General features: G+C 40.5%; 1 protein-coding gene and 1 pseudogene across 1 annotated transcript; one reads left to right on the top strand and one right to left on the bottom strand.

Annotated features, from left to right (window-relative positions):
• Positions 1-4852: 4852 nt before the first annotated feature.
• On the bottom strand, positions 4853-6284 carry LOC147618025 (uncharacterized; annotated as a pseudogene).
• A 719-nt stretch (positions 6285-7003) lies between these two features.
• On the top strand, positions 7004-8828 carry LOC147618024 (uncharacterized). The gene has a single exon (XM_086776264.1). It carries the CDS (start codon positions 7064-7066, stop codon positions 8510-8512), a length of 1449 nt encoding a protein of 482 aa, XP_086632390.1. The 5' UTR covers positions 7004-7063; the 3' UTR covers positions 8513-8828.
• The last annotated feature ends 19008 nt before the right edge of the window (positions 8829-27836 follow it).

Genomic DNA, 27836 nt, shown 5'->3' with positions numbered 1-27836 from the left:
AAGAGTCTATGCTAGATAGAATAATGCTTGGGAGTGGGAGCCTATGGCTATGTGGCCATTGGCTGCTTCCAAAGAGTTCCTATAGATTTTTGAAGCAACATGTCAAGGTATGCAAGTCTATCTCGAAGAATGCTTTGGGAAGAGGAACCTATGGCCATGTGGCCATAGGGTGCCTCTCAAGATTTAACATGAAGAGCCTAGTTGGCCTTTGCCAACTAGGCCAGAAGCATGCTTCTCAAGCATAGTTATGCCGAAAGGAAGAGCATAGGAATATACCTAGAAAAGTGCTTGAGAGGGAGGGCCTATAAACCTTTGGATGCTTCAAAAGGGCAACCTATGGCCCTATGGCCATAGAATGCCTCTCAAGAGTGTCTACATAGGGTTTGGGCGGGAAATTTGAAATTTGAATTTCCCCCCAAATTTGAATTTGAAAGTTGAACAAGATATTTGAATTTGAATCTAGGGGGAAAATTCAAAATTCAATCTTGGTTAGTTGTCTTTTCATTTTCTAAAATTTTTCAATTTTCTAAATTCAAACTTGTAGTGGGAGGCTTCCTACACAAATTCAAAATTCAAGCTTGAATTTTAGAGGGATTTTTGAGCAATCAAGGAGGTTTTCAATTCTTCCAAGAGGATTATTACAAAAAAGTACAAGGTACTATTCATTGTTTATGTTTCAATTTCTTGGTAATTATCCTTTTTGAATTACTCCATTAATATGAGATTAGTGCATGGATTAGTGCATAAATAAGAATGCTAATTATTGTGTAGGTAATTAGTGCATTTAAATGAATATTTCTTTGTATTAGTGCATTAATGTGAAGGTTAAGTGGTGTGTAGTTAGATTGATTATTAGCAATCAATGACTTCATTAGTAAACAGACACATCAACAAAAGGGAAACACTAACCTTGAAGTGTGACAGGAGATTAGTGGTTTGCGGATGATGATGAGAGTACACGCCAAGAAGACAAATCTGCACGATTGAATGACACTGATATGTGTGTGTGTGTGTGTGTGTGTGTGTGTGTGTATGTGTGAGTTTATGTGTGTGTTTGTATGTGTGGGTGCGCAAGGAGGAGAGAGGGAGAGAGGCAAGAAAGGTATCTGTGTGCATAGTTGGAGAAAGGGATGAAAGAGGGTGACAGGGAAGCAAAGAGAATGGGATGAAAGAGGGTGACAGGGAAGCAAAGAGAATGGGATAGAGGCGGCTCAAATCGACAAGATCAGGACGCAAGGGAGAAAAGGGGGCCCGATTGACGGTGGCATCAATGGGTGCACAACAGAACATGGAAAGGGAGCACGACAACGGTAGGGACAAAGGCGGCTCAAATCGACAAGATCAGGTCGCGACGAGGACGTACACACATCTCACGTGATATGTAATCTTTACAGCTATACCTAGCTCGCGGAGGACATCACATCTGGTGCCTAGGGAGGTGTATGTATTGCTATTGGGGAGACCTTGTGCTTTGTGATTAAGGACAAAGGCATCATAATGCCCTAGAGAGCAGAGTGGATGATTATGTGCATAGGAGAGGACAAGGTTGGATTTCTTAATGTATATGCTCCTAATGTGCCGGTCGAGTGGCCAAATTAACATTTGGATGCTGATTGGAGACTCCTTACCCACAGCTGAGTGTTGGTGTATGGGACGAGACTTCAACGTGCTACGGGATAGGCCGGGTGGTAGCCACCATTTAGGGTGCTAAGCCAACAACTTGGGAGATACTATGCTTTGCCTTAAGGATTTTAGATGCTTGGCATGTGGAAGGATTTAGCGAGACCTTTCGGAGTTTCTCCTTCTCACGTTTGGACAAGAGGGTGGGGGATGCTAATCTCTCTCACATTGATTGTTGGTATGTAGATGGGTGGGCATGCAATTGGGGTGGGAGACTATTGGGATCCTAGCAAGGGGTCAATCTTGGTAAACCACCAACATGAAGAAGATTAATTTAAAGTTTTTCTCTGTGTAATATTCTTGAAGCAATGTTATGTACAGGTTCATGGAAGTGAGATTTGGCACGTTTTGTGTTCAAATCTCACCTCTCGTCGAATAGATCATTGTGGTCTCTTGGGATTGTTCCTACGACGTTAAAAGCCTCTCTCTCTCTCTCTCTCTCTCTCTCTCTCTCTCTCTCTCTCTCTCTCTCTCTCTCTCTCTCTCTCTCTCTCTCCCTCTCTCTCTCTCTCTCTTTTAACAATATTGTAGAGCTTACGTAAATCAGGGAGAGAGTCTCTCCCTCATCCCCACCGCCTCTCTCTCTTTTAACAATATTGTAGAGCTTACGTAAATCAGGGAGAGAGTCTCTCCCTCATCCCCACCGCCTCTCTTTTTGGGTTTCGGTGATCCATCATATCCCTGGTAGACCATCTTAATTCTCCAAATCGACATGTGTTCGAATCCCACTACGTACTATATGTTGCTACCTATTAAAAACCACCACAATAGGTAACTGAGAGATAGACATGGATCCGATAGTAGGCTCCAGGTATAGAATTGTGCGCAAGATCGGAAGCGGAGCATTTGGTGAGATTTATGCGTGCATGCATGTGTGCGTGCATGCGTGCATGCGTGTGTGCGTGTGTGCGTGTGTGCGTGCATGCGTGTGTGTGTGCGCACGCACACGTGCGCACGTGCCCCCCCACTTTCTCTCTCTCTTTCTGATTCCGCAAAGCTAATTTTTGTTAGGGTTTAGCAGTCCGATCATGTATATACATTCACAATGTGGTCCGATGTCCCTGGGCCCCCACAGCAACTTCCCCCCTTTAGATGTATATACATATCATGTAATATGGGGGGAAGCTAGACCCTCATGCCAAGTAGTGCCTGCCTCTAATTAACTCGTATTATCCATTAATCTTTAACTTTAAAACTTCAATGTGGTCCGATGTCCCTGGGCCCCCACAGCAACTTCCCCCCTTTTAGATGTATATACATATCATGTAATATGGGGGGAAGCTAGACCCTCATGCCAAGTAGTGCCTGCCTCCAATTAATTTTATCAAGTACTCCACATTGGGATAGGAACTTCTCCACCTTTATCCATACATGATGTACTACTTTGCAATCCCACAAAGAATGCCTTAATGATTCCTTCCCACTTTTGCACCAAGGGCACATGGGATTACCTTCCCCCCATCTGGCAGTAAGCTCCTTGATAGGCAGTTTGTGGTGCAATATCCTCCACAACAATAAATTGAGTCTTCCAGACACTGAAGCTTTCCGTAACTTTTTGTTCAATTTGCAATAATACAATGTCACCCTGCAATCTGCCCTCTTCCACTTTTCTACCATCCAAGACAGCCATTTCACTTCCACCCTCTTGATCTTGACTTTGTGACCAATCAACTTTCCGTTGATCTGCCACTCCTTTAGAGAAGGCTCAGAAGAAATAAAGGGAGTAGAGGGCCAATCAACTTTCCGTTGATCTGCCACTCCTTCAAAGAAGGCTCAGAAGAAATAAAGCAAGTAGAGGGCCAATAGCTTTTCTAGTAAATTAAGAAATAATCAACATAAAAACTTCCCTAATCAACTGCAGAGTTGTGCTGTCTAGAGTCGTGATCTAGGTCTAGTAGAACTGTAAAATTATGCTCCAAATAGCCGTAAATGTGACTTTTATAAAAGCGACTTAATTTTTACTTTTTTAGGCTTAGACGAATTGTATCACTTAAAATAAGTCCTTTCATGCATTCAAATCCACCAAAAATCATAATTAACATATTAGAGCTCAATAGTGCCCAATGAAAACCTTTCCTGACTATCTGACCCTTAAGGTTGTAGCACATACATAAAAATAATTAATTAATTCCATTATTCTTACTTTACAAGATCCCGTTTCTTAAAAATTTTGTATCGTTGTTGTCAATTATGAACAATTTGCGTTTGTGCAGTGTTCTATTTTAATGTTCTTTCAGTTTTTTATAATTGCAATATTTAATTCTAGTTTAATTTGAATTACGTGCTTTTGTCTATCATAGATTTCCGCGCTCACAAGGTAATCAACTATTGATGTATGTGTGTCAAGATGAGAGCCCGGACTAATTGGTTTCTATGTATTGAAAGCAAACCACTTGTATACCTTCTTTTAATTTCTTGTGCAGGCATACAGATTACTCACTTGCAAAGATTCACCACCAACTGTGCCACTATCAAGAACTTGTATCTAAACCCCATCTACCTCACCAACCATAAACCCATCCATTGCTTTTAGCTTAACCTCTTCATCCCTGCAACGTGCTTTTGGTTCATAGTATTTCAATATTTTTTTCCTCATTGAAATAAATCATTTGTTGTATGAAATTTTAGCTGTAAAAAGTCTTGTTACCTAATAATCATACAGAAAAAGATGATTTAATATAGGTGCAGGTAACTTGGGTGACATTGTCCATGGACAAGATGCCTGTACATGCATTCATGTTCTTTACAGTTAGAGGCTACTTGTATATGCATTCATGTATGGTTTTTTCTTTTTTTGGCTTTATAGTGAGAGGCTATAGGTCTGTACTTTACTGTGAAAGGCTACTTGTGCAGGCATTCATGTATGTTTTTTTTTTTGTTGGCTACTGGCTTGTCCATGCATTCATGTACTTTATTTTTGTTGGCTACTTCTCCATGCATTGATGTATGGTTTCTTTATCCTGAATTTTGCAGGGCAAGATGTGTTGGTGTCCTCCATATGTGCATTTTGAGAGGAAGACTATGTTTTGCATGAACAAAGCCCAAGCACACGAAGTATATGACCTTACCGACTCTGTAGTGGATGCATGAATATTGACTGAGGCAGACTTTAGAGACAATGACTGGTTAAAATGATTTAAGAAGGTGCCAAAGAGGGGCAACAAAGTGAAATTCAGAGATGGTGGGTCCATGATTCCAACCTCTTGTGCAGATCTGCTCTTGCTGCATGTGAATCCTTTGCACCATTGATGTGGTCCCACAACAAACTTTCGACGTTTTTGAAGATATGCATTGGGTCCAAGAGATGGTTGATGCAAAGACTTGTCCAATAAGGTAGTTGAAATAGAATAGAATACCTCTTCATCCCATTGGGGAGCCCTTCATCAAGCGCCTTCATGGCTTGCCAATGTCTCTCGCGACCATATGTGGAGGTCGACGCCCGATGAATCCTTCACGCAATTCATGTGGCTTTAGATGACATTTATGGCCCTGGAATATCATCTTTTTAAGTGCACGTGACCTTCGTGCATCCAGTCTTGGCCCACAAACTAGACATGCATGGTAGCCACTAGTGACAAGCCCTGAATACTCCCCATAGCTACAAAAGTCATGCATAGTCCACATAAGTATGCCTCTAATATGTGCCTGCTTTTGTCTTTCACCTTGATGTCGAACCACAACTCCTTGAGCTCATCTATAAGCGATTATAGATACACATCTATAAGCGATTGTAGATACACATCCATATTCTTTACCTTGTAACGACCAAGCACTAGCAAGCTGAATATCAAATGCCCCTTCTTTGTCGTCAACCGTGGAATGTTGTAGTTCACAACAACTATGGGCCACACACTATATGTTGTCGAGCGGCGCTGACCAAATGGATTAACTCCATCCATTGCCAAACCAAGCCGCAAATACCGAGGGCTCTTTTGCAAAATCTAGCCAAGTCTCTTTGATGTGTTTCCATGCCATGCAAACTGCAAGAATGCGTTGCACACCATCCGTGGAGCGATTTTGGGAGTGCCAAGACATAAGGCTTGCAATTGATTTACACCTGAACATGTGTTGAATGCGCGGTATTAGTGGAAAATGCCTCAAGACCTTCTCCGGCATAGTTTCCCCTCAAAGATCTTTACGATATCTGTCAGCACCACACTTTGGACATTTTTCCAAGTCCTTGTACTCCCTTTGAAAGAGGACACGTTGGGGCAAGCATGTGTGGAATTATAGTCTACGCCCAGCTTTCGGAGTATCTTTCTTGCATCATCTCTGGAGCTCGGCATTGTATTCTGAGACGGCAATATGTGATTCTTCAAAAGCCTACACGTCACACCACGTTGAACATCGAGCAAGCATTGTAAAGATGCAATAGTCGTTTGTTTAAAACATGCACACACATTACCTGAATAGCTCTGTGACGCTTTTATCACTCCAACCAAATGACCCTTGAAGGTTTAGCAACGTAAGGACTGTCTTCAGAGACGGGAAATCCTCGAGCCTTCATATAAGGGTGTACGAGCCTCTTGCTTCATACCCTCGGCCACAGGATCACTTGCCTCAAAAATTGCCTCGAGCATGTCATCCATCTCTTGTTCGAGCATCTCCACGTGTGGATATTTATTGGCATTCACATCAAGAGCCATAGGCATAGCATTTTGCAAACCTTTAGTGCCCGCCACTTGGTTGGACCGCAGACCGCATGCAAACCCGCCTAACTGGTTGCAGGACTCTTGTCGCTTCCCCAATGTTGGAGTCCTGTGAGAAGCATAGCCCACATATAAATTTAAAGATACACACAGTCTTTAGACATCCACGTACTACGATCAATTTACCGATGAAATATGTTGTGCAACCACTTGATCAATAATGGTGGGATCAAACTGTCCGTAAATTTAAAGATCCACACAGTCTTTAGACATCCACGTACTACGATCAATTTACCAATGAAATATGTTGTGCAACCACTTGATCAATAATGGTGGGATCAAACTGTCCGTATTCCTCCACATGCTGCATCATTACACGACGTTGTCGTAGCTCCGCCCATTTGCACTGGTTGCAAGGACATAACACTGGGTCCAGCTCTAAGGTGCACACATGTATGCCCTACATGAGGCCTTCCCGTCATCTCATATCCCCTCGAATCCATATAAAGTACCGGGAATATGAGGGCCTTCTCAAAGCTCAGGGGCCCACTGTAAGGATTTGGAGCTGAGTCAGCTGCCAACTAGGCGTGCAAAAGGCCGGAGCTTTTGGCGGTGTCAGGTGTGTATCCTAAACTGCCCAAATCCGACGGGGGTTCAATTTATTGGTTTGGGCACAATGGCGGCGGCCTAAACCCTAGGTTGTTTTCGAGCACTTCGAACTGCACAGTCGATTGATGAGGCGGATTCTAACCTCCAGTGCCCGTATCCAGTTTCGGCTTCTCTCATCCTCGGCCCGCCACACCTATGCTTCACCACAGGGGGGTGGCTTCCGGGATGCGCCCCACATCACCACAGGCATGCTTCACCACAGGGATGCCTTCTCTCTCCGTCGACTTGTCACATCTTCCTCTACCCCATCCTCCTCCGCAGGCCTTCCTCTCGCATCTTCCCCTTCCAGGTTGAAGTTCTGGTGTTCAGTTCTGGGCCTTGTTTTCACGGTGGTGGTTGCGAATGAGGGTTACTGTGTATATCTGGCATGCCGGGGAGATGTCCCAAGCATGAATCATGGGGAAGACCAGATGTGGATCCCTTCTACAAATATGGATACTAAAGCTCTGCTGGACAAAGTTCCAGATGGATTTTTCTATATGATGGTTGGATGGCCTGGAATCGGTAAGACTACACAGTTATGTGATGCTGCAAGGGATAGGGGAGCAGCAATTTATCTTGACGGGGCTGCACAACAGTCTTTCAAAGCCATACAGGCGACTATCAATCAAAGGTACAGAAGTCTTTTTATGTCATGGATGCGTCCTGAGTCAGGACTGGAAATCCTTAGCGAATTGGCTTTCTGGGTCAAACTATTTAGACGAAAGCATCTGGTCTTCATAGTTGACCATATTGAAAAGCTGGCTGAAGCAGATGTTTTACAGCTAGTTTCATGGGCGAAGAAGCAAGCTGATGGTAAGCGCGTCAGGGTAATCTTGATGGGGTCTGAGCAGAGTACCAGGCTAATTTCCAACTCTGATACCAGAACCAGAGGTCGACTTGTGCTGTGTTATCCTCCAAGCGCTCAGGAGATAAGGGAGGCTCTGAGAAAGTTCATGAGTACCCACCCAGATAAGTATAACCTGGATGTTGAGAAGTGTCTCTACCTCGGAGGGACATGCCCAACTGAGTATCTGCATGGCGACCTCCTCGCCACAGAAGAGTATTTAATGGAGCAGTTCACAGAAAAGCATGCCAGATTTGAGAGGCAACGCAGGGATTTCCGTGATGTAGGTTTTTGGTTCACGCTTTTAGTGGCAGGGTCTAATGGCGTGTCATTGGTGGCTCTCCAGAAGTACTATGTCCCTGACCTAGACAAGGTACTGTCTGAACCCTGCATTCTGTATTATAAGAAAAAGGTGTACTTTATCTCCGGCCGCAGCCGGGAAATGCATGCCGATTTGGTGCTTGAGGCCTATGGAAATGAGGTCCTGGAAATCTCTGCAGAAGTCGAAAGGCTCTCTAGGCTGTGGTTTTGGCCACTTTCATGGATGAAGCTGGTGAAAGAAAAAGGAAAGCTGGTGACGGCAAAGGAGAGGATTGCGAAAATTCAAGAGTGCATGTCTAATAAGTCATATGAGGCTTATGGCCCTTTATATCAGACAGAAGGACCAGTTAAGGCTGAGCCGGTGTGAGTGGTGTATGTGAGACACCAGCAGAGGAGAAAGGGAACAAGAGTGCATGAAGTGGATGAGCACATATAGTTCAATGTGTGATGCATGTAAGTTTGCCCTGGCACATGTTTTTTTTGGGATAGATATCTCGGTGTCTCCTTGGGTTGCACATGTTTTTTTTTTTTTTGGGATAGATATTTCAATGAGATATCCTTGGGACAATCAAGCTTGACATCTTTCTTGGATGTTTGGTGTAATGTTAAACGTGGTGCAATTTGATGGCTTCACTTGTTATAGGCTTATTTAATCATTCATATGTATGACTTGGCTTTCATTTTGGGATGTTGGCAGTGTTTTCTACATCATCATGATTGATTTCAACTTTTGGAATGTTTAAAATGATAAAAAGTAAGTTCATCTTTGGTATTTCAGCTTTTGGAACGTTTAGAATGATACAAAGCAAGTTTTATAGAAGTGGGGAGCTGAAAAACCCACTTAATTCTTAGTTCAAGGCTCTTTTTGTAAATGTGGCTTGTTCCATCTTAAAGTAGGGGTTGATGTTCTAACTCAAAGTAAACTTTGTTTAGTCTTTTAAGTTTGATTTGTAACTCTTTCTTGCTCCAACTGATTATAGAGTTAGTTTAGTTCTTTCCTATGTTTGTGTTTCTTTGTTGACATAGAGTAGTCTTGGAGTGCTAGACTCTATCATGATTGAGTATGCCCATCACCTCTGGAGAGTGATAGAAACTCAGCTCGTTGGTTTTATAAAGTATATTCTTTTGAAATAACCTTATACAAACCTGCACCTACTCTTGGGCACTGATGACCTGATGACGTGAGTGGGGATGTCGTAGCTTATTGTCCACGCTATGCATGATAGAGTTGATCAACCTACACTTCATGTCTGGACAAACATTGGAATTAAAGGTTGCACTTTCGAGTCCTATTCTTTTTAAAGTTTAGCTTAATGTTTTGTTCTTGTTTGTAAGTGCTCTAGGACTAGAGTTTATAGTTCTTTGTTTTGCTATTTTGCGTTATTGATTAGTATCTCAGTAGAGTAGTTTTAAGTTCTTATTAATGATCAAGTCTTTGTATGATTGTGTGTGTGTCTTTATGTTTATTTTTGGAAGGTTCCTTCAATTAGGTAATTGTTTTGTAAAAAATTTTCTTTTTCTAGTTTTTGTTGTTTTGTTTGTTTTGTTTTGTTTGTTTTGTTTTGTTTTTTGTTTTCCAACAACTACTACTCTCTCCCTCGTGCTTGCGTTCTCTTTTTTCATAGGCAAAAGCAAAGCACAGTCCTCTTGCTTTGTGTGTTTGTGCCCCCTCCCTCTTGTTGCCTTCTTTCATAGGCGGCACAAACAATAGAGAGTTTGCATTGTAGAGGCAACAGGCGCAATGGTTGTTTTTGTTCGTAGTATTTCGTTAGTCAAGCTTGTCTTGCTGAGCCCTTGACGCCCCTCTCATGCTTTGTCTCTCTTTCTCACTCTCTACGCAAGGGGCATGCTTGACGGAGAAGCTCAACATGATTGGATACCTTAGTCTAGACTATAAGGTATGGTCAGGAGGCTAATACTTTTTGCAATAGCACAATTAAAGAGTATGTGGTAGATTCTTTAGGTTTTGTCTTTTGCTATACATCTCCCCTTCAACAACCCAAAGGATTTATAATGGTAACACTTCTTTTGCAGTTGCACAAAAAAAGTTGTGGTAGATTTATGTAAGACGAAGGTCCACTCAAGGCCATGCTTTATGCTAACTAATTAGCCAAGGCTTGTTTATACGGACTGCTTGGTGGAATAAGGTCGTACACATGTGATTCAGGCCATGGTTTTTCAAAAGATCAGAAAACATCATGTATGCGATTGTTATATCAAGTCTAGCTTATATCCAACTGGATACAATTTAAACCTTGGAAATCGTTCATAATGATACAATTTAAACCTTGGAAATATTGAAATTTAGTTTTTCTTTTTGGTAAAAAACTGTTCTTACAGGAGGGAAAAAAGGCAAACTAAGCCCAAAGTCAATACTTGGCATACTTTTCACTTAAGAAGTAAATAAAAAATCAATCTCTCCGATTGGAGAAATTAATACAAGTTCCTTTCGAGGGGGGGCGACCTCATAAATGCAACCCTCAGTACTGTGTTCTTGTTGCAATCTTTTCTTTTACGTGAATCATTAGCTTTTCTTTCACAGTTATTGATTAAATTAAGTCTTTGCCAAGAAATACGATTACATTGGTATCAGGGCTTAGGCTTTCTTTCTTTTTGGAGAAAGGAACAGTTCAGGTATTCCATGAAAGGTTAGGTCTGTACATAACCTAAGTAAGAGGAATTGGGAGCTATTACCCTTCTTCCTGTTGTGCTAGAGATTGGGGGGAGCTCCTATCTTAATACTGCACCTCTTTGGAGGGTACCTATGGTTTTAGCAGTATTGGGAGCTATTACCCTTCTTCCTGTTGTGCTAGAGATTGGGGGGAGCTCCTATCTTAATACTGTACCTCTTTGGAGGGTACCTATGGTTTCAGCAGTATTGAGCTTGTAGAAAGTCTCCAAAGACTAGCCATCTGGGAAGTTGCACTGTTACGCCCCACTCCTCTATTTTAGCTTATAGACGGAACTCTCGCCAACTGGTGTGGGTATCAAAAAGGACTATATTCCTTGATTCCTGAAGTGAGAGAACTATGGGATTTGAGGATCAATAGGCTAATAACATGGAATGGCAAAGAACTAATTTTCTTAATGATGATGAAGCTAATGAGAGTATAAGGACAATTAGGTATTCGGCACGTCGGTTGCAAGAAGCACAGGATAATCCAAATCTGCGAGCAACTGTGCAAGCCCAATTACAAGTCAATGAGTTGATTCCTCCCACTCGAGAAGAGAGAGCTCGCTCTCTAGAGCGGTGGGAATCACCACAAGATGGGCATCGGCGGTCTCATACTGAAAGGAGACGAAGACATGCCTCTGGAAGAAGCCAAGAACCACAACCAAGAGAAGAGAAGGCTAGTGACAACCATGATGAGCAACATGAAGGGGACAACTCGGAACGTCGTGAGCACTCTGATGAAGAGTTGCCACCAAGACGACGACGTCCGAAGCGCTCCCCTCCTCGTACCACGAAGCGAAGATGTCACAGCCCAAGATCTAGCTCTTCCAGAGAGAGAAGCAATGAGAGGAGGCATCCTCGTCATAGAAGAAGGAAATCACCTTCTCCTCCTTCTCCATCCAATTCTTCCAACTCTTTTTTTAGAGCACACGAAGCAAGTTCTTCTTCCAGAAGAAGAGGGCATAGACATTCATATCCCACCTGGAAGAGATCTCCCCCCTCCAAAAGTTCAAGGAAGGAGGGAAAAGCATCACCTTCCTTTCTTACGATAGAACTTACGAAAATACGGATAATACTTTACAAATCAATCTAAGCGCTCAGAAATGTTGCTATGAATTTCCACAAGTCTGGTAGACAATGGTGGGCTAGTCTAAGAGCTCAAGGTCAAGCACCAAAGTCCTGGAGAGAGTGCAAGATTGCTATCCTGAAGCAATTCCTCACCGATGATGCAAAGGAAGTTGTCCTCACAGCATGAGGAGCTTCAAGCTGGAGCAAGGGGAAACTATCCAAAAGTATGTGGACAAGTTTTGGGATTTGCATCTCAAAGCCACTATCTTCAAGCAGATAGATTTCTCTGAGCAGAAGCAGTAATTCTGTGCGGGGCTTCCTGAAGATATGCACACTCATGTCAATGCCCAGAAGCCCAAATCTACCTCTGAGCTTATACACCACACGATGGTAGCAACCAAGATTTTTCTTCCTACTACAAAGTCGGGGTCTAAGCACAGGACAAAGGAGATAGATTTCAATCAAGAGATAAAGCTCCTAATGGCAAGCGTAACAAAGGCAACAAAAAGAAAGACAAAGGCCCCTATAAAGGTCAAAACCGTCTCTCTCTCTCAGAGATGGAATGTTATCGAAGCGAGAATCGATGCTTTAGATGTGGGGAACAAGGTCACTCTTATCGAGCCTGTCCTTCGAGATCGACTAAAAAGGATAAGCCCTAAGCATCCATGATTCTCACTCGGGAGAACCAAGAGGCCAAAGAAGACGAAGTATCATGCCAATGCTATGCATGGGCAAAGTACATGATCAAGATTGTCTCATCATGTTTGACCCAGGCTCAAATCGCAACTTCATATCAAGGGAGTTAGCGGAGAAGTTGGGCATCCACACACATGAAATGGGTCTTACTATGGATGTTGATGGTGCTTTTGATAGTCCAATAGTCCTAGTCACTCCCTTGATTGGAAAGCTCCGACTGCATGTGCAGGGCTATGTTGATCAAGAGGATTTCTTCATTTCCCCTCTTAAGAACCAAGATGTTTTGTTGGGTGTGCCATGGTTTCATAGGATGGCAGCTCATCTTAAGTTCCCAGAAAGAGTAATTGCTATTAAGCATAAAGGTAGAGAGACTAACTTAGAAGTTAACGACAAGGGACATATGATTCCTATTCTATCTATCTAAGGAAGCTTTACATAAATCAATGAAGTTTGCTATTTCTCTGTATATGATTTTTGTCAAAGATTCTTCTAAAGTTGATAACTCTCTCTTGTCGGAAACAAGTGATTCATCAAAAGTAGATACAAATTTAAAGTTGTTTCTAGATGAATATTCAGACCGTTTTACCGACTCTATTCCAAGTGAACTACCTCCCTCATGAGGGGTAGATGATCATAAGATAGAGCTTATTCCAAGAAGCGCACCACCCAACAAGCCACCTTATCGAGTCTCTCCTGCCCAGCAGGAAGAAATTATGACTCAAGTACATGAACTATTGGAGAAAGGGATGATATAGCCCAGCTCATCTCCTTTCTGCTCTCCAGTGTTAGTAGTGCAAAAGAAGGATGGTTCATACCATATGTGTGTGGACTATTGTGCACTAAACAAGAATACTATCAAGAACAGGTTCCCGGTTCCAAGGATTGAGGATCTCTTTGATAAGCTTCAAGGGTCTTTTGACTATAGTAGGATAGATCTCAAGAGCGGTTATCATCAGGATCTACATCGTACCGGAAGATATTCACACATAAGACCGCGTTTCGCATGACGTTTGGTCTTTATGAGTTTCTTGTGATGCCATTTGGACTCACAAATGCACCAGCCACATTCAATCGAATGATGGAACATATTTTTCGAAAGCATCGAGGTTACCTGGGGGTATTCTTTGATGATATCATAGTCTACTCCAAATCTTTAGAAGAGCACAAGGAACATCTCAAAGTAGTTTTTCAAGAACTGTGAGATAATAAGCTTTACATAAATAGCAAAAAGAGTGAATTCTTTTTGCAAGAAATAAGGTATTTGGGCCATATTATCTCTAAAGAAGGGATCTACATGGATCTCGAGAAGCTTAAGGTAATAGAAGAATGGCCTCAACCTATGAATCTTCCTGAGCTAAGAAGCTTTATTGGCATGTGCTCTTACTATCGAAGATTTATAGAGAAGTTCTCTTTGATAGCAGGTCCTCTCCATGATTTAACAAAGAAAAAGGTTAAATTTCAATGGATTGCTAAGGAAACAAAGCCTGTTCTAGTGCTTCTAGATCTCTCCAAGCCATTTGAGGTCCACTGTGATGCATGTGGTGAATGCTTAGGGGTTGTTCTTTTACAAGAGGGACATGCTATTGCATTCGAAAGTCGCCACTTGCATCCTGAAGAAAGAATCCTAGGCATCTATGAAAAGGAATTACTTCCAGTAATTCATGCCTTAGATTCTTGGAAGCATTATCTTCTGGGTACGCCCTTTATTATCCGGATAGACCATCAAAGTATCACGTACTTTATGACACATACCAAATTGTCAGATAAACAAATGAGGTGGGCTAATTTTCTTTCTAAATTTTATTTTTATATATCTCACATTCCAGGTAAGCATAACATGTAGCGGATGCTCTCTCATGAGACGACCAAGAGCAAATGTTGTATCTGTAGCATATCACCAGGATCTAACAAGCATGTTAGATCATGACGACCAAGAGCGAATGCTGTATCTATAGCATATCACCAGGATCTAACAAGCATGTTAGATGCGTACGCTACTGATTTAGACTTTGTTGATGTAATGTCTAAACTAACCAGTGGGCAGAGCCAAGATCCATATATAATAAAAGATGGATTTCTCTTACATGCTCACAGTTATGTGTGACAAAGAAGCTCCGAGAGAAGGTTATGAATGAATCCCATGCTCCTCCTTATGCGGGACATCGCAGAATTCAAGCTACCATAAGTGCTATGGATACATATTTCTACTGGCCTTCAATGAAAAGGACATTCAAGAACATGTTTCCCAATGCTTGATATGTTAGAAGATCAAGTACGATACAGGCAAGCAACAAGGGTTGCTACAACCATTGCCAATACCAAAAGCTCCTTGGGAGAGTATTTCAATGGACTTTATTTTTGGTCTTCCTAAGTCCAGACAAGGAAATACAGGTATTTGGACAATAGTTGACAGGTTTAGTAAACAAGCACATTTCATACTTGTCAAAAAGAGCATTAAGTCCCATCATGTGGCTAACCTCTTCATTGCTCAAATCTTTAAGTATCATGGGCTACCTAGCTCTATAGTTTTAGATAGAGACCCATGCATGACAAGTCTCTTCTGGAAGGGGCTCTTTGATAATTTGGGAACTAAGCTTAACTTCTCCTCTGCTTATCACCCTCAAACGGATGGGCAAAGCGAGATAGTTAACTCCACGATTCTTGATCTTGTCAAATGTTATGTGAATGAAGTCACAGAGAAGAATCAATGGGATAAGTATCTTCCTTTAGTCGAGTATGTGTATAACAATACTGTTCACTCTTCCACAGGAAAAACTCCATTTGAGGTGGTGGAAGGCCGCCCCCCATTCTACGAATGAAGGAAAAGATTTTTGATGCTGCTGATGAGTATGTAAGGGACATCAAGATAGCATTTTAGAAGATAAAAGATGCTATTTGTGCCTCGCAGCAAAAGAAAAAGCAAGCAACTGATAAGCATCGAATAGCTATTGCTTTTAAGGATGACGAATGGGTACTCCTTAAATCCCAAAGGCCCGCATCTAAGGCAAACCTCGGGCAAGAATTGGCAAGGTGAGTCTACGGGTCATCAAAAGTTTTATGCTAAGCTGGCCAAAAGGTATTATGGGCCATTCCAAATTCAGGGAAAGATCAATGAAACGGCTTATAGGCTTAAGGTGCCAACCCATTGGTAGGTCCACAATGCCTTTCATGTTAGCCTCTTGAAGCCTTTGAAAGGTGTTCTGCCTACGAAACCAATCGATGAAGATCCTCTTGAATTTGATGAGCTTGAGGAGATATTGTAGCCTGAAGCAATCCTTAGGCACAAGGACAAGTTGTTGCAAAATGGTAAGGTGCTCCGTAAGTATTTAATTAAGTTTAAAAATTATCATTTTGACGATTCTAAATGGATGATGGAGCCGCAGCTCATTCCCAGGGGTTGAGTGCCTCTCAAGACATCGATGTATAAAAATGTTAATGAAGAAATGTTTTTTTTCCTCGTCTCTCTTGTCTTCATTATGTTTTAATATGCATGCATGAAGGACATGCACATGAAGGACATGCTTGCGGGGCAGACTCTGTCTCTCAAGCACAGACGAGTAGACTAGCAATCTACTACGGGATGGTGTCATGGCTACATAAGAAAGAACAAGCTTGCGGCAGACTGTGTCTCTCAAGCACCGAGTAGATTAGCCATCTACTGCGAAAAGTGTTTTGCTTAAATGTGGATCCCAAGCAAGATGGGCTAAGGCACCTTTACGAAGCATAGTTGAGGACGACTATGATTTAAGGGTGGGGTAATGTCATCAAATTATCATTTTGATATATTACCAATGTTTTTATGACCTCAGCACTTTATTTTGCTGGACACACAATGCATACGTGTCATCAAAATAAAGTTAGACTCATAAAAGATGACTTTCTCTCTCTAGATCTAGAGAGAGAAAGTACATGAAAGGACTCTAACAAAGTAAGGAAACTAACAAGAATGTAATGCTGGTCTATGGAAGGCCATAAGAGCAGAAGTACATTCATAAGTTGTTAGATGAAGCTAAAACGATGATTTTCTCTCTCTATACCTAGAGAGATAAAATGCTCCATAAGACCTTAAGGGGAGCTAGGATGCAGCGGAAATGACAATGGAGCACTAGATCAACTCAAAGACATTCATAAGCTGCTAGCTAAGTAATGCACATTCATATGTTGCTAGTTACAATGATTTTCTCTCTCTAGACCTAGAGAGAGAAAATACTTCAGAAGACCTTAACAGGAGCCAGAGCTCAACGGGAATGGACATGAAGTACGAGAAGTACTTAAAGACATTCATAAGCCATTAGCTAATGATCTAGGGATTCCAACATGCTTTACGAGAATCAAAATGACCTAGGAACGACCTCGAAACATATTAATTAAGTGTTAGAAGTCACCCGGGAGTGGGGGAACATGGCCCAGGGGGTGGGATAAGGTAGAGAGTGGATAAACTTGCTCCACAAGTCTCAATTAACCTATTATAGGTGAAAAGAAGGAGCTGGGAGCAAATGTAGCCAAAAAGCACCTTTTCCTCCCAAAATAGAGGCCAGAATCTGCTAAATCAAGCTCCTCACTCTCTGGATGGCGCAATTTCACCTCCCCCTCCCAAAATAGAGGCCAGAATCTGCTAAATCAAGCTCCTCACTCTCTGGATGGCGCAATTTCACCTCCCCCTCTGCATTTCTTGCATGTTCTAACTCCCATATGCATATAAGGCATGCAGGTAGTCACCGCATAGCTATCGAAAGCCTCTTTCCACTTCTTCTCTCTGCAATTACTAAGCTTCTCTTTGCAATTACTAAGCTTCTCTTTGCAATTACTAAGCTATCAAAAGCCTCTTTCCAATGATGATGCCAAGAAGGATGACAAAGGCAAGGCAAAGGTTAAAGAGGCAAACACTATTGTCCATGGCAGTGATGATGGTGACATTTGCTATGCCTCTACACTTGACTATGCATTTCTTGTTGTCACAAAATTGGATCATTGATTCCTGTGCATCTTTTCATGTTACTCCACATAGAGAGTGGTTTGTTTCGTATGATGCAAGTAGGAAAGGATGCGTACGACTAGGCAATGACTATGCTTATGAGATTGTTGGAGTGGGAGATGTGCATCTTATATTTGCCAATGGTTCTTCGTTTATGCTCAAGAAAGTGAGACATGTGCCACAGCTTGGTTAGCACTAGAGACAGCTTGATGATGGTGGATATCATGTTACTTTTGGTGATTGTTCATGGAAGATAACCAAAGGTTCTTTTGTTGTAGCTTGTGGTTCTAAGTCTGGTACATGTGTCTAGTGTGTTAAAAATCATGTCATTGTGCAGTAACCAAGCAGCCGTCTACTTCGTTGTGGCATCTCTGGTTAGGCCATATGAGCCAAAAGGGAATGAAAATCTTGTCTCGTTTTTGCTATATTCTTGAGTTTAATTTTTTAGATTTTTCTATTTATGATCATTGTTTGTTTGGCAAACAAACCACGTCAGCACATAAAAGAAGTGGCAAGAGGAAAAGCGAGCCTCTAAATTTGGTTCATATTGATGTGTGTGGGCCTATGCCTACTATGTCTTTGGGAGGTGCTTCATATTTTGCATAGATGATTACACACGAAAGGTGTGGGTGTATCCTCTTAAGTGAAAGGATGAAGCCTTTCAGAAGTTTGTTGCACTAGTGGAGAATTACTGTAGCCAAAAGCTTAAGTCCTTACACACAGATAATAGTGGAGAGTATGTCGCTAAAGCCTTTCAGGACTTTTGTGACTTGAAGGGCATTAAGAGAGAAGTGACTGCTCCATATAATCCTCCACAGAATGGCGTAGCTAAGAGGATGAATCGTACGATTCAAGAGAGGATTCATAGCATGTTGTCCAATGCTAGATTACCTAATGGTTTTTGGGCGGATGCTGTCAATATAGTTGTTCATCTTATTAATCGGTCACCTAATAAGGCTTTAGATGAGAAGGTTCCAAAGGAGCTATGGTCTGGGAAAACTCTGTCTTATGGGCATCTTCGTGTTTTTGGCTGTGAAGCATATTGCCATGTCCCTAAAGAGATGGGAAATAAGCTTGACCCGAAGTCAAGGAAGTGCATATTCTCTTGGATATGGCAAATCTGGCGAAATGGGATATCTTTTGTGGGATCCGAAAGCCAAAAAGATTGTACACAGCCATGATGTGTTCAACGAAGAGAAGCTGCACAAGAAGCCTATACCTGCTGTTGAGATACGTAGAATGGTGATTCAAGAAGATGGACTTGTGCATAATAGAGTGCCAAATGCACCGAATGATGGGCACCAAGCACAAGGTATGCAAGCTTAGAATCTTCCCCTTGTGAATCATGATGGAGTGGAATAAAATGGTGGCATTGTTGAGCCGGCGTTGAGGAGGTGTACAAGGGTGACACATCCTCCAGATAGATATGTTCCATCATCAGATTATGTCATGTTGACAGATTGTGGTGAGCCTTCGTGTTATAAAAAAGCATGTTACGTGATGACAAGCTTAAGTGGGAGAAGGCTATGCATTCAAAGATGGATTCTTTGCATAAGAATGCAACTTGGGACTTGGTACCTTTGCCAAAAGGAAAACATGCTTTGCCTTGCAAATGGGTCTATAAGTTGAAGGTCACACACCGAGTGATGGAAGGCCTATGTACAAGGCTAGACTAGTTGTCAAAGGGTTCAAGCAAGAGAAGGGTGTTGACTTTGATGAGATTTTCTCTCCTGTAGTCAAGATGACCACTCTTCGGTGTGTTCTTGCTTTGGTTGCCAGAGAGGTCATGGAACTTGTCCAAATGGATGTCAAGAGAGTGTTCTTACATGGTGATCTTCATGAGGATATTTATATGCAGCACAGCCATAGGGTTTTTGTTGTGAATGGCAAAGAGAACTTGGTGTGTAAGCTCAAGAAGAGTCTTTATGGCTTGAAGCAAGCACCAAGGGAATGGTATCATAAGTTTGATGCATTCATGAAGTCTCAAGGTTATATTAGGAGTGAGGTGGATCATTGACTCTATACGAAGAAGGTTGTCGATGGTAGTCTTTTAATCTTGATTCTTTACGTGGATGATATGCTCATAGCTAGGAAGAACACCTATGAAGTAGATGCTTTACAAACAAAGTTGCATGAGAACTTTGACATGAAGGATTTGGGAGAAGCCAGTCATATTCTCGGCATACGTATCATGTGAGATAGGGATAAAAGGTTGCTTTACTTGTCTCAAACTGAGTATGTATCTAGAATACTCAAGCATTTCAATATGGAGAGGGGGAAGGCAATAAGTACTCCATTGTCTCCATATGTGGAACTTAGCCAAGATGACTGTCCTAAATCAGATGAGGAGAAGGCTGAGATGGTCAAGGTTCCTTATGCATCTACAGTTGGTAGTTTGATGTATGCCATGATTGCTACACGTCCAGATATTGCATTTGCAGTGGGAGTAGTTATAGCAGATATATGGCTAATCCTGGCAAGAAGCATTGGGAAGCAGCGTGTGTATTGGAGGATTGTGATCAGTGATACAATGGTTTCATTAAAGGATTGTTTTAAAGATAGCTGATGCTGAGAAAAAAGGCAATTTCATATTGGATGTGTAAGTGGTGTGACTAGTTTTATGTTTGCATGAACATCCGGCTAGGGGGCCTGGGAACTCTTTTCTGTGGTACCCGGGACAAAACCTAACCAAATTCCTAATTGGATCCCATCACTACAGTGGTTGGGCGTTTGGCTAACCCATGGGACTGGAAGGTTGGACTGATGGATCCGTAAATCGAGACTCAATTTTTGTTTAGTTCAATAGATGAAGTAAATCCCAGACAAAAATTGTTCTATGGAAAAGAATCGATGGCTGTGCCTCTCAATGAGGAAAAAAGCATTGGTCTCTATGATCCAAGTACAGTCTTTTTCCCTGATCTGACTATGGGACTTACGGGTTCGGTTAGATGAGTTTAGTTAGTTAAGCCCGTGCTTTCCGGGCAAAGGAAGTTTTTTCGGGTTCGGTTTTGGAAAAACCGATGGATTAGTCTCTTGTCTGGATATCTGTGGACGAGGCCCTGAGTGTGGGACCCTACCCCGCGCAAGAAGTGCTACTTCCGTTGCCAGCACCCCTAAAATTGTTGCGCGATGGGGATAGGGATGTCACAATTGGTATCAGAGCTATTTAGCTAATAAAAGGATCAACCGAGAAGCCAAATATGTCAAGAAGCACTAAAAGGTTATAATTGTGTGATAAAATTCATGCAATTTGATATTCAAACTGAAATTTATAAATTGTAATTGGGTCTTCAGATGGAAGTACCGCAATTGTATGGAATTCCTGGCTGCTTGAGGCCTAGACATGATGGTATTTACCTTATAGTTCCAAGAACCGTGACTACCCGTATATACCGAGGGTATAACTGCAGCTCTTTACTGGCAGTATATACGAGTAAATCTAAGACTTGAAATTATAAGCATTAATGTTATCCAGATGACATGCATAAGACATGCAACCATAACATATAACACATAACACATAATCATAATGCATTACGCATAATGCATTAGGCATAGAAGATAATGCATTATGCATAACACATAGCGCATAGCATTAGGCATAGCATATAACGCATAACACACAGCGCATAGCGCATAACGCATTAGGCGTAGGCTATGAAACAAAACACATGTATAGCGCATTAGGCATAGTGCATAACACTTAGCGCATTATGCATTAGGCATAACCATAGTGCATTACGCATAACCATAATGCATTATGCATTATGCATAACACATTAGGCATAACACATAATGCATTAGGCATATAACCATAACACATAACGCATACGCATAATGCATTAGGCATAGGAGATAATGCATTAGGCATAGTGCATGACACATAACGCATAACCATAATGCATTATGCATAACGCAAATGAGGCATAGGACATTATCGATAACGCATTATGCATAATGCATAGCACATAGCATTAGGGATAGTACATAACGCATAACACATAGAATGATAGTGCATAATGCATTAGCATTAGGCATAGGCTATAACGCATAGCACAAATATAGCGCATTAGGCATAGGCCATAGCGCATAACATATAATGTATATCCATTAGGCCATAGTGCATACACATAGACATAATGCATTTAGCATAGCCATAACATATAACATATTAGGCATAGCACATACATATTAGCCATTATGTATTGGGCATAATACGTTAGTGATAACGCATTAGCCATAACACATAATGTGTTTTATATGCAAAACACATACGCATTGGCCTCAACCCATTAAGCATAGTGCATTAAAGCATAATGCATATGCATTACTCATTCGCCATAACACAAAAGACATAAATTTCATATCTATCGATGTCTTAGTTTGTTTCAATTGAAAAGTATCGTACTCATCCCTGTACTCATCTACAAGGTAAAATATCATTTTTCTTGTGCCACATACTCATTGAGTTAATTTATTTTGAATGTCTAATAGCTAATTTTCCCCTTAAAACATGATTGTTTTGTAGGTACATCACCGTAATTTCTCATCTCATGGCCACTTAGAAGTTTATGAGACAGAAGTGTTAGAGCCATTGCATGACAGAAGTGTTAGAGCCATTGCATGACAATGAGAGTGAGGTGGCTTTTTTCAAAAAGGTGGATGAGGAGCTAAATAAGGTAAATAGCTTCTATGCATCCAAGGAGGATGAGTACACACAAAGGATGGATTCCCTTAAGTGCCAACTTAAAAACTTTTTGGACTTACAAAAGGCATTTGAAGATCAACAAGCTCTTTCATCTTCTGCCTCTCTTGTCTCCTCTTCAATGGGCCTCTATCTAATCCCATCAGCATCATCTAATGTTATACATAAAAAATGTAAGTAGTGACAGTTTGATAAACAGTAAAAAGAAATTCTCACAAAGATTAAAGCTTTGTTGCTGAAATGTTTTTATATTGGGTAGATTTAATCTCATAGACAAATGTAATTGCAAATAAATGAAGCTTTAATTTTGCAAAATAAATAACCTCATAGATTTAATCTCATAGACAAATGTAAATTCATATAAATGAAGTTCTAATTTTGCAAAATAAATAACCTCACATATGCAAATGAATGACTTTGGGCTTCTATATCAATCATGTATCCACTTTGATTTATGTCCTTTGCCTCTTCTATTGGTGCTTTCTATTCTAGTAAATATTTGTATTTGCACTACTATAATAGCTATACATTAGAGATTTTTTATCAAGGCTTTATTGTGAGTCATAAATTACACTAGAACATGTGCTTTGTATAAAATTATCCTCCCAAAAATATTCCTAATAAGAGAGAGAGAGAGAGAGAGAGAGAGAGAGAGAGAGAGAGAGAGAGAGGGGGGGGAGGGAGGAAGGAAGAGGGAGAGTGTAGTAGGAGTTGTTATTCATAGAGCTTCTAATTATTTACAAAATTTATCTTTCCTAACGCTACTAAGTTGTAGAAGAAAAATCTAATATGGAATTCTTTCAAAATTAATAATTGAGTGAAGGAAAACCAATCAAATAGATACTTTATCAGTTATTATCAAACACATAAACTTATAGATATTACTATATTGCTACTTGAAATCCATATTTCATTAGAGGTTGTTGTGCCAACCAACAAAATTTAAGTGGTAAGAGAAGCAAAATTTTCTTTCATTTAAGACTTTAAGATCCATTGCTATCTTATCAATCAAGAAATGTTGAAAATAATGGTAAATACATGCTCCCAATCAAGGAAAAAAATAGGGGCTAATATTCATCAATTGGCTATTTTTTGGGACTTTTCCCAAAAAACATTTGCATGCTGCCATCTTTAAACATTCGCCCATTGTTTGTCATTTTGAAGATTTTTAGAATATGTTTGCCCAACTTTGGGTATTTTAGGGCATTTTTTAAATACATTTGCCCCACTTTCTATAGTTATAGATTTATATATGAGGAATATTTTCCAACCCATATACACTTACAAGTTCTTGAAGGGCTCCTATTTTTTACCCTATTCCCAATTATTCTTTGTGTATACAAGACCTGTGGAAGTCACTCTTCAAAAGTGACATATATCATGTGCGACAAGAGGTTTTTTTTTAAACCTCTATATACATGCTATATTTACACTGTGGTGGATATCATAATAGACTTGTCCCCAGCACCTACTGTATACACAAAGTATACATTAATGCCCTCTAGTTAACTCAGGTGATATGACACATGTTTTAAAAGTGACTACGTCGGGATGTTAAAATTTGTGAAAGAAAAGGTGATAGAGAGGAAACTTATAGCTAAAATTATGACCTAAGGGCATGAAAAGAGGGAGAAAGGATGGAGGGAGTGAGAGTGCACTAGGAGACTCAGTACTTATTACTAGAAATGTTGATTATTTAGAAACTTTATCTTGCCTAAAGCTCTACTAAATCATAAAAGAAAAAACTAATATGGACTTCTTTCAATTCAAATAGTTAAATATGGAAATTCAATCAAATAGATACTTAAAGACTAATCAAATATGTAAACATATAGAGATTGTCATAGTGCTACTTGCAATCCACATTTCATTAGAGGTGGATGTTGTGCCAACCAACAAACTTTAAGTGGTTAGAGAATAATACTTTAAGTGGTTAGAGAATAATACTTTTCTGTCATTTCAAATTTTAAGGTTCATTACTATCTTATGAATGCATGAATGTTGAAAAGCATGGCAAATACATGCTCCCAATTGTTCTTTGTGTATGTGAGACCCGGGGTGGTCATTCGTCAAAAGTCACATATACCTTGTGCATTTAAGAGAGTATTAAAAATATCCCCATATACATGCTATATTTTACATTGTGGGTATCATAAAAAAGCCTATCCAACCCCTAATGTAAACAAAAAGTATACATTTCTTGAGTCAAAACTTCCCCTTTTGTTAACGCAAGTGATACAACACCTTTTTAAAAAGTGACTGCCTGAGGATGTGAGATACTCAAAAGGAAAGGTGATATAAAGGGAACTAGCTAAAATATTGACCTAAAATTTTTGCGAATGATATCTATTTATCTATCTATCTATCTACACACACACACACACACACACACACACACACACACACATACATACATACATACATACATACATACATATATTATCTAGTAGGCAATAAAATCCACAATGCAAGTTTGTTTTGTGTAATTGTCTTTCAAGCTCTCTCTCTCTCTCTCTACGTTATCCCTCTATATTAGCATCTATTTTGAGCTTTCATAACTTATTTAATATGTATGTGTTCAATAAAGCTCCCCTTCTCTAACTATTTTTATGAAATCTCTATATATAGGTTCAAGAACTTTTGCCTTGGAAAATAGTCATCTAAGGTGCATTAAACATGTGCACGATAAGCCTTTTGGTGGCCTCAATCTAATTATGTGTGGATAACTATTCCAAGCAAGCCTTGTACGCAATTTGTGGATTTTCAAACAATAATCACATTTGCTAGGAACTATTGCTCTAAGCTATTGGCAAATCACACTAGAATGTACCATGGTTCCATGGCTCTTGCAAGCCTCATGCTGTATATTTCCTCTCTCGAGCATGATATGGCTTAGACCAGACCTCCCCTACCCCTCTTAACTCCACCTTATCACCTTGAGCTCAATGCACATAACATGCTCAAAAGACTTTTCAACACTCAAAAGACTCACATACACACTCACCCCCTCTTCTCCTTGGTGTATATATACCCCCCACTTCTCTTTGTTAAGGGCCTTAATGCCTCCACTCTAAGCATTCGTAGACAAGCCTCTCCTTACCTCCTTCACCACACACCTTAGGTCTCTTGCCAACACCATCACAATTAAGACTCTTATGATCCTCTAGCCTCTTAGGGCCTTAAAAATTGGGGAGAAGTTAGTCTCTTAAGCCTTAGCTGTCCATCTTCTCCATGATCTTAGTCTTCTACACCCCCCTCTCACAATAAGGATTTCTCTTCACCCTCACCTCTGGCCCACCCTTTCCATGCTTATCCATGCACCATTTTTCTTACACCATCTCTTAGTAAGCACCTAGGGACTCTGAGCACAATCAGCATGGTGCACCCTTTCACATATCATATACATAGTTAAGCCTTGGGCTTTTAGTTTTTGCCATGCTAAACTTCACCTCCTCTCTCATGCACCATATCTTGGGCTATGTGTTATGTGTATTGCATATTGTGTATTATGTATGTGTTATGCAAATTGTGTATTGCCTATGTGTTATGCGCTATGTGTTATGTGAGTTACGATGTGCGAGTGCGCTATGCGCTATACGCTATACGATTGCACTATATGCCTATGTCTTGTGCCTACCGGTATATGTGTTAGAGTAATGTGTTATGCCAGTGCGTAATACGTTGTAATACGTTGTGTGTGCATAATCCATAATGTGAGTATGTAATGTGATGTGAATTACGAGTGCGTAATGGAACACCTACTATTTGATTTTTTCCTAGACTAAAAGAAATGCATAAGCACTAGGAAATGTACAAGCACTTACATGTATATACAAATGCAGCAAGAATCCATAAGCGTGCACTACACATAAGACAAGGAAAAGGAAAGTTAAAATACGTGTGCTTGTGCACTAATTATGTGTGTGTGTGTGTGTGTGTGCACTACTCTCCTATGGTGTTTTGGAGCTTGGTTCGAACAACATTTTTGGTTTCTAGGAGAGCACCTATGTGATTGGAGGTCCCGATTTCTTCCCCCTCCCATTCTTTAGCCTCTTCACACCCACACAAGCTTGGGCTTTTGTTTACCACCAAGCTTATTCTCCCCTCCTAGATTTTAGATTTTATATATACTTGGGATTTTGTGTACCCCCCAAGCTAATTTTATAAGCCTCCCCCTTCCCCCCGCCCCCACTCGGGTTTTTAGCTTCTATGCACCCATTTTTGCTTTTGGTATTTCTATACCCCAAAAGCAACTTTTTGGAAACCTACCCTACGATATTCTTGTACTCTAAAAATCCCCCCTATCTCCTTTCAAGAGTCCCCTTAATTCAACTCTATTTACATCTTGTACTCTCTACCCCCTTTAAATGGAGTACCCTTTGGCTAAAAACTTCCCTCCTCCCTTAAAAACCCACTCCGATTGTAACCTTTCCCTTTAACTAGCTCCATTCCCATTGTAAAGCACTCTTAAGGCTACTTAATGCCTTGGATTTTGGAGCTATAGTACTAGATTTTGAAGGATCCCCCCAAAATCTTACTATAAGTAAGCTCTTGCTCCCCATTGTATTCTCTTCCCCCTTACCACTTATGAGCTCTTTTATAGAGAGAAAGGTGTTCTCTCCCTTAATACAATCATCCTCCTTCCTCTCCCTACAATTTTTGGTCCTTCATTGTCCACTTTATCCACTTTGCTCCTTTCTATTCTTTCCAACTTTTTGAAAGTTCCTCTGATAATCTCTTAACCCTCAAAATACTCACCTAAAGATGCATACGCACGCTTGATTTAATATTTTAAATTACAAAAGAGTAGATATTCAAGGGCATATAGTCGTAACAATTCATACACACACACACACACACGTATACTTGTGCATTTTTGCTTTCACAGATGCATTAGTGCCCGTGCTTGTGCATAATGCATATATGCATGGGAATTAACGCTAATGCTTAAGCACTTATTCATGTGCGCTTATGCAAGCATGGGAATTAACACTAATGCTTAGTGCACATGTATAAGAGCTAATGCATGTGCACTTAGCATATGTGCTTAGTATATGCACTTAGTGCTTATGCATAAGTGCTAAGCACACATGCAAACCGCTTATGCACAAGTGCTAAGCACACATGCATTAGTGCTAAGTGCACACGCAAAGAGCCTATGCATATGCCTAATACTAAGTGTGTATGCCCCTATGCATAAGCATTAAGCACGAGACATATACCTACAGGAACGTTAAGAAACTTAAAAGATAGGGCAATGTACGTGCACTTACATATATATACAAATGCTGCAAGAATCCACAAGCGTATGCTACACATAAGATAAGAAATACGCAAATTAGAGAACGTGTACATCTGTGCTTATGTGTATATATGTGCATGCATTCATTTAGTGTGTGTGTGTGTGTGTGTATGCGAATGTACTTATGCATAATGCATATATGCATGGAAATTAATGGTAATGCTTAAGCGCTAATGCATATGTGCTTATGCATGGGAATTAACGCTAATGCTTAGTGCACATGCATAAGCGCTAATGCATATGTGCTTATGCATGGGAATTCACGCTAATG

This window comes from Cibotium barometz, chromosome 36 (assembly GCF_041138505.1).
Source record: "Cibotium barometz isolate CiBa-2024 chromosome 36, ASM4113850v1, whole genome shotgun sequence".
Lineage (NCBI taxonomy): Eukaryota > Viridiplantae > Streptophyta > Polypodiopsida > Cyatheales > Cibotiaceae > Cibotium > Cibotium barometz.
The sequence above is the reverse complement of the archived record's forward strand: the minus strand, read 5'-3'. Positions and strand labels throughout refer to the sequence as shown.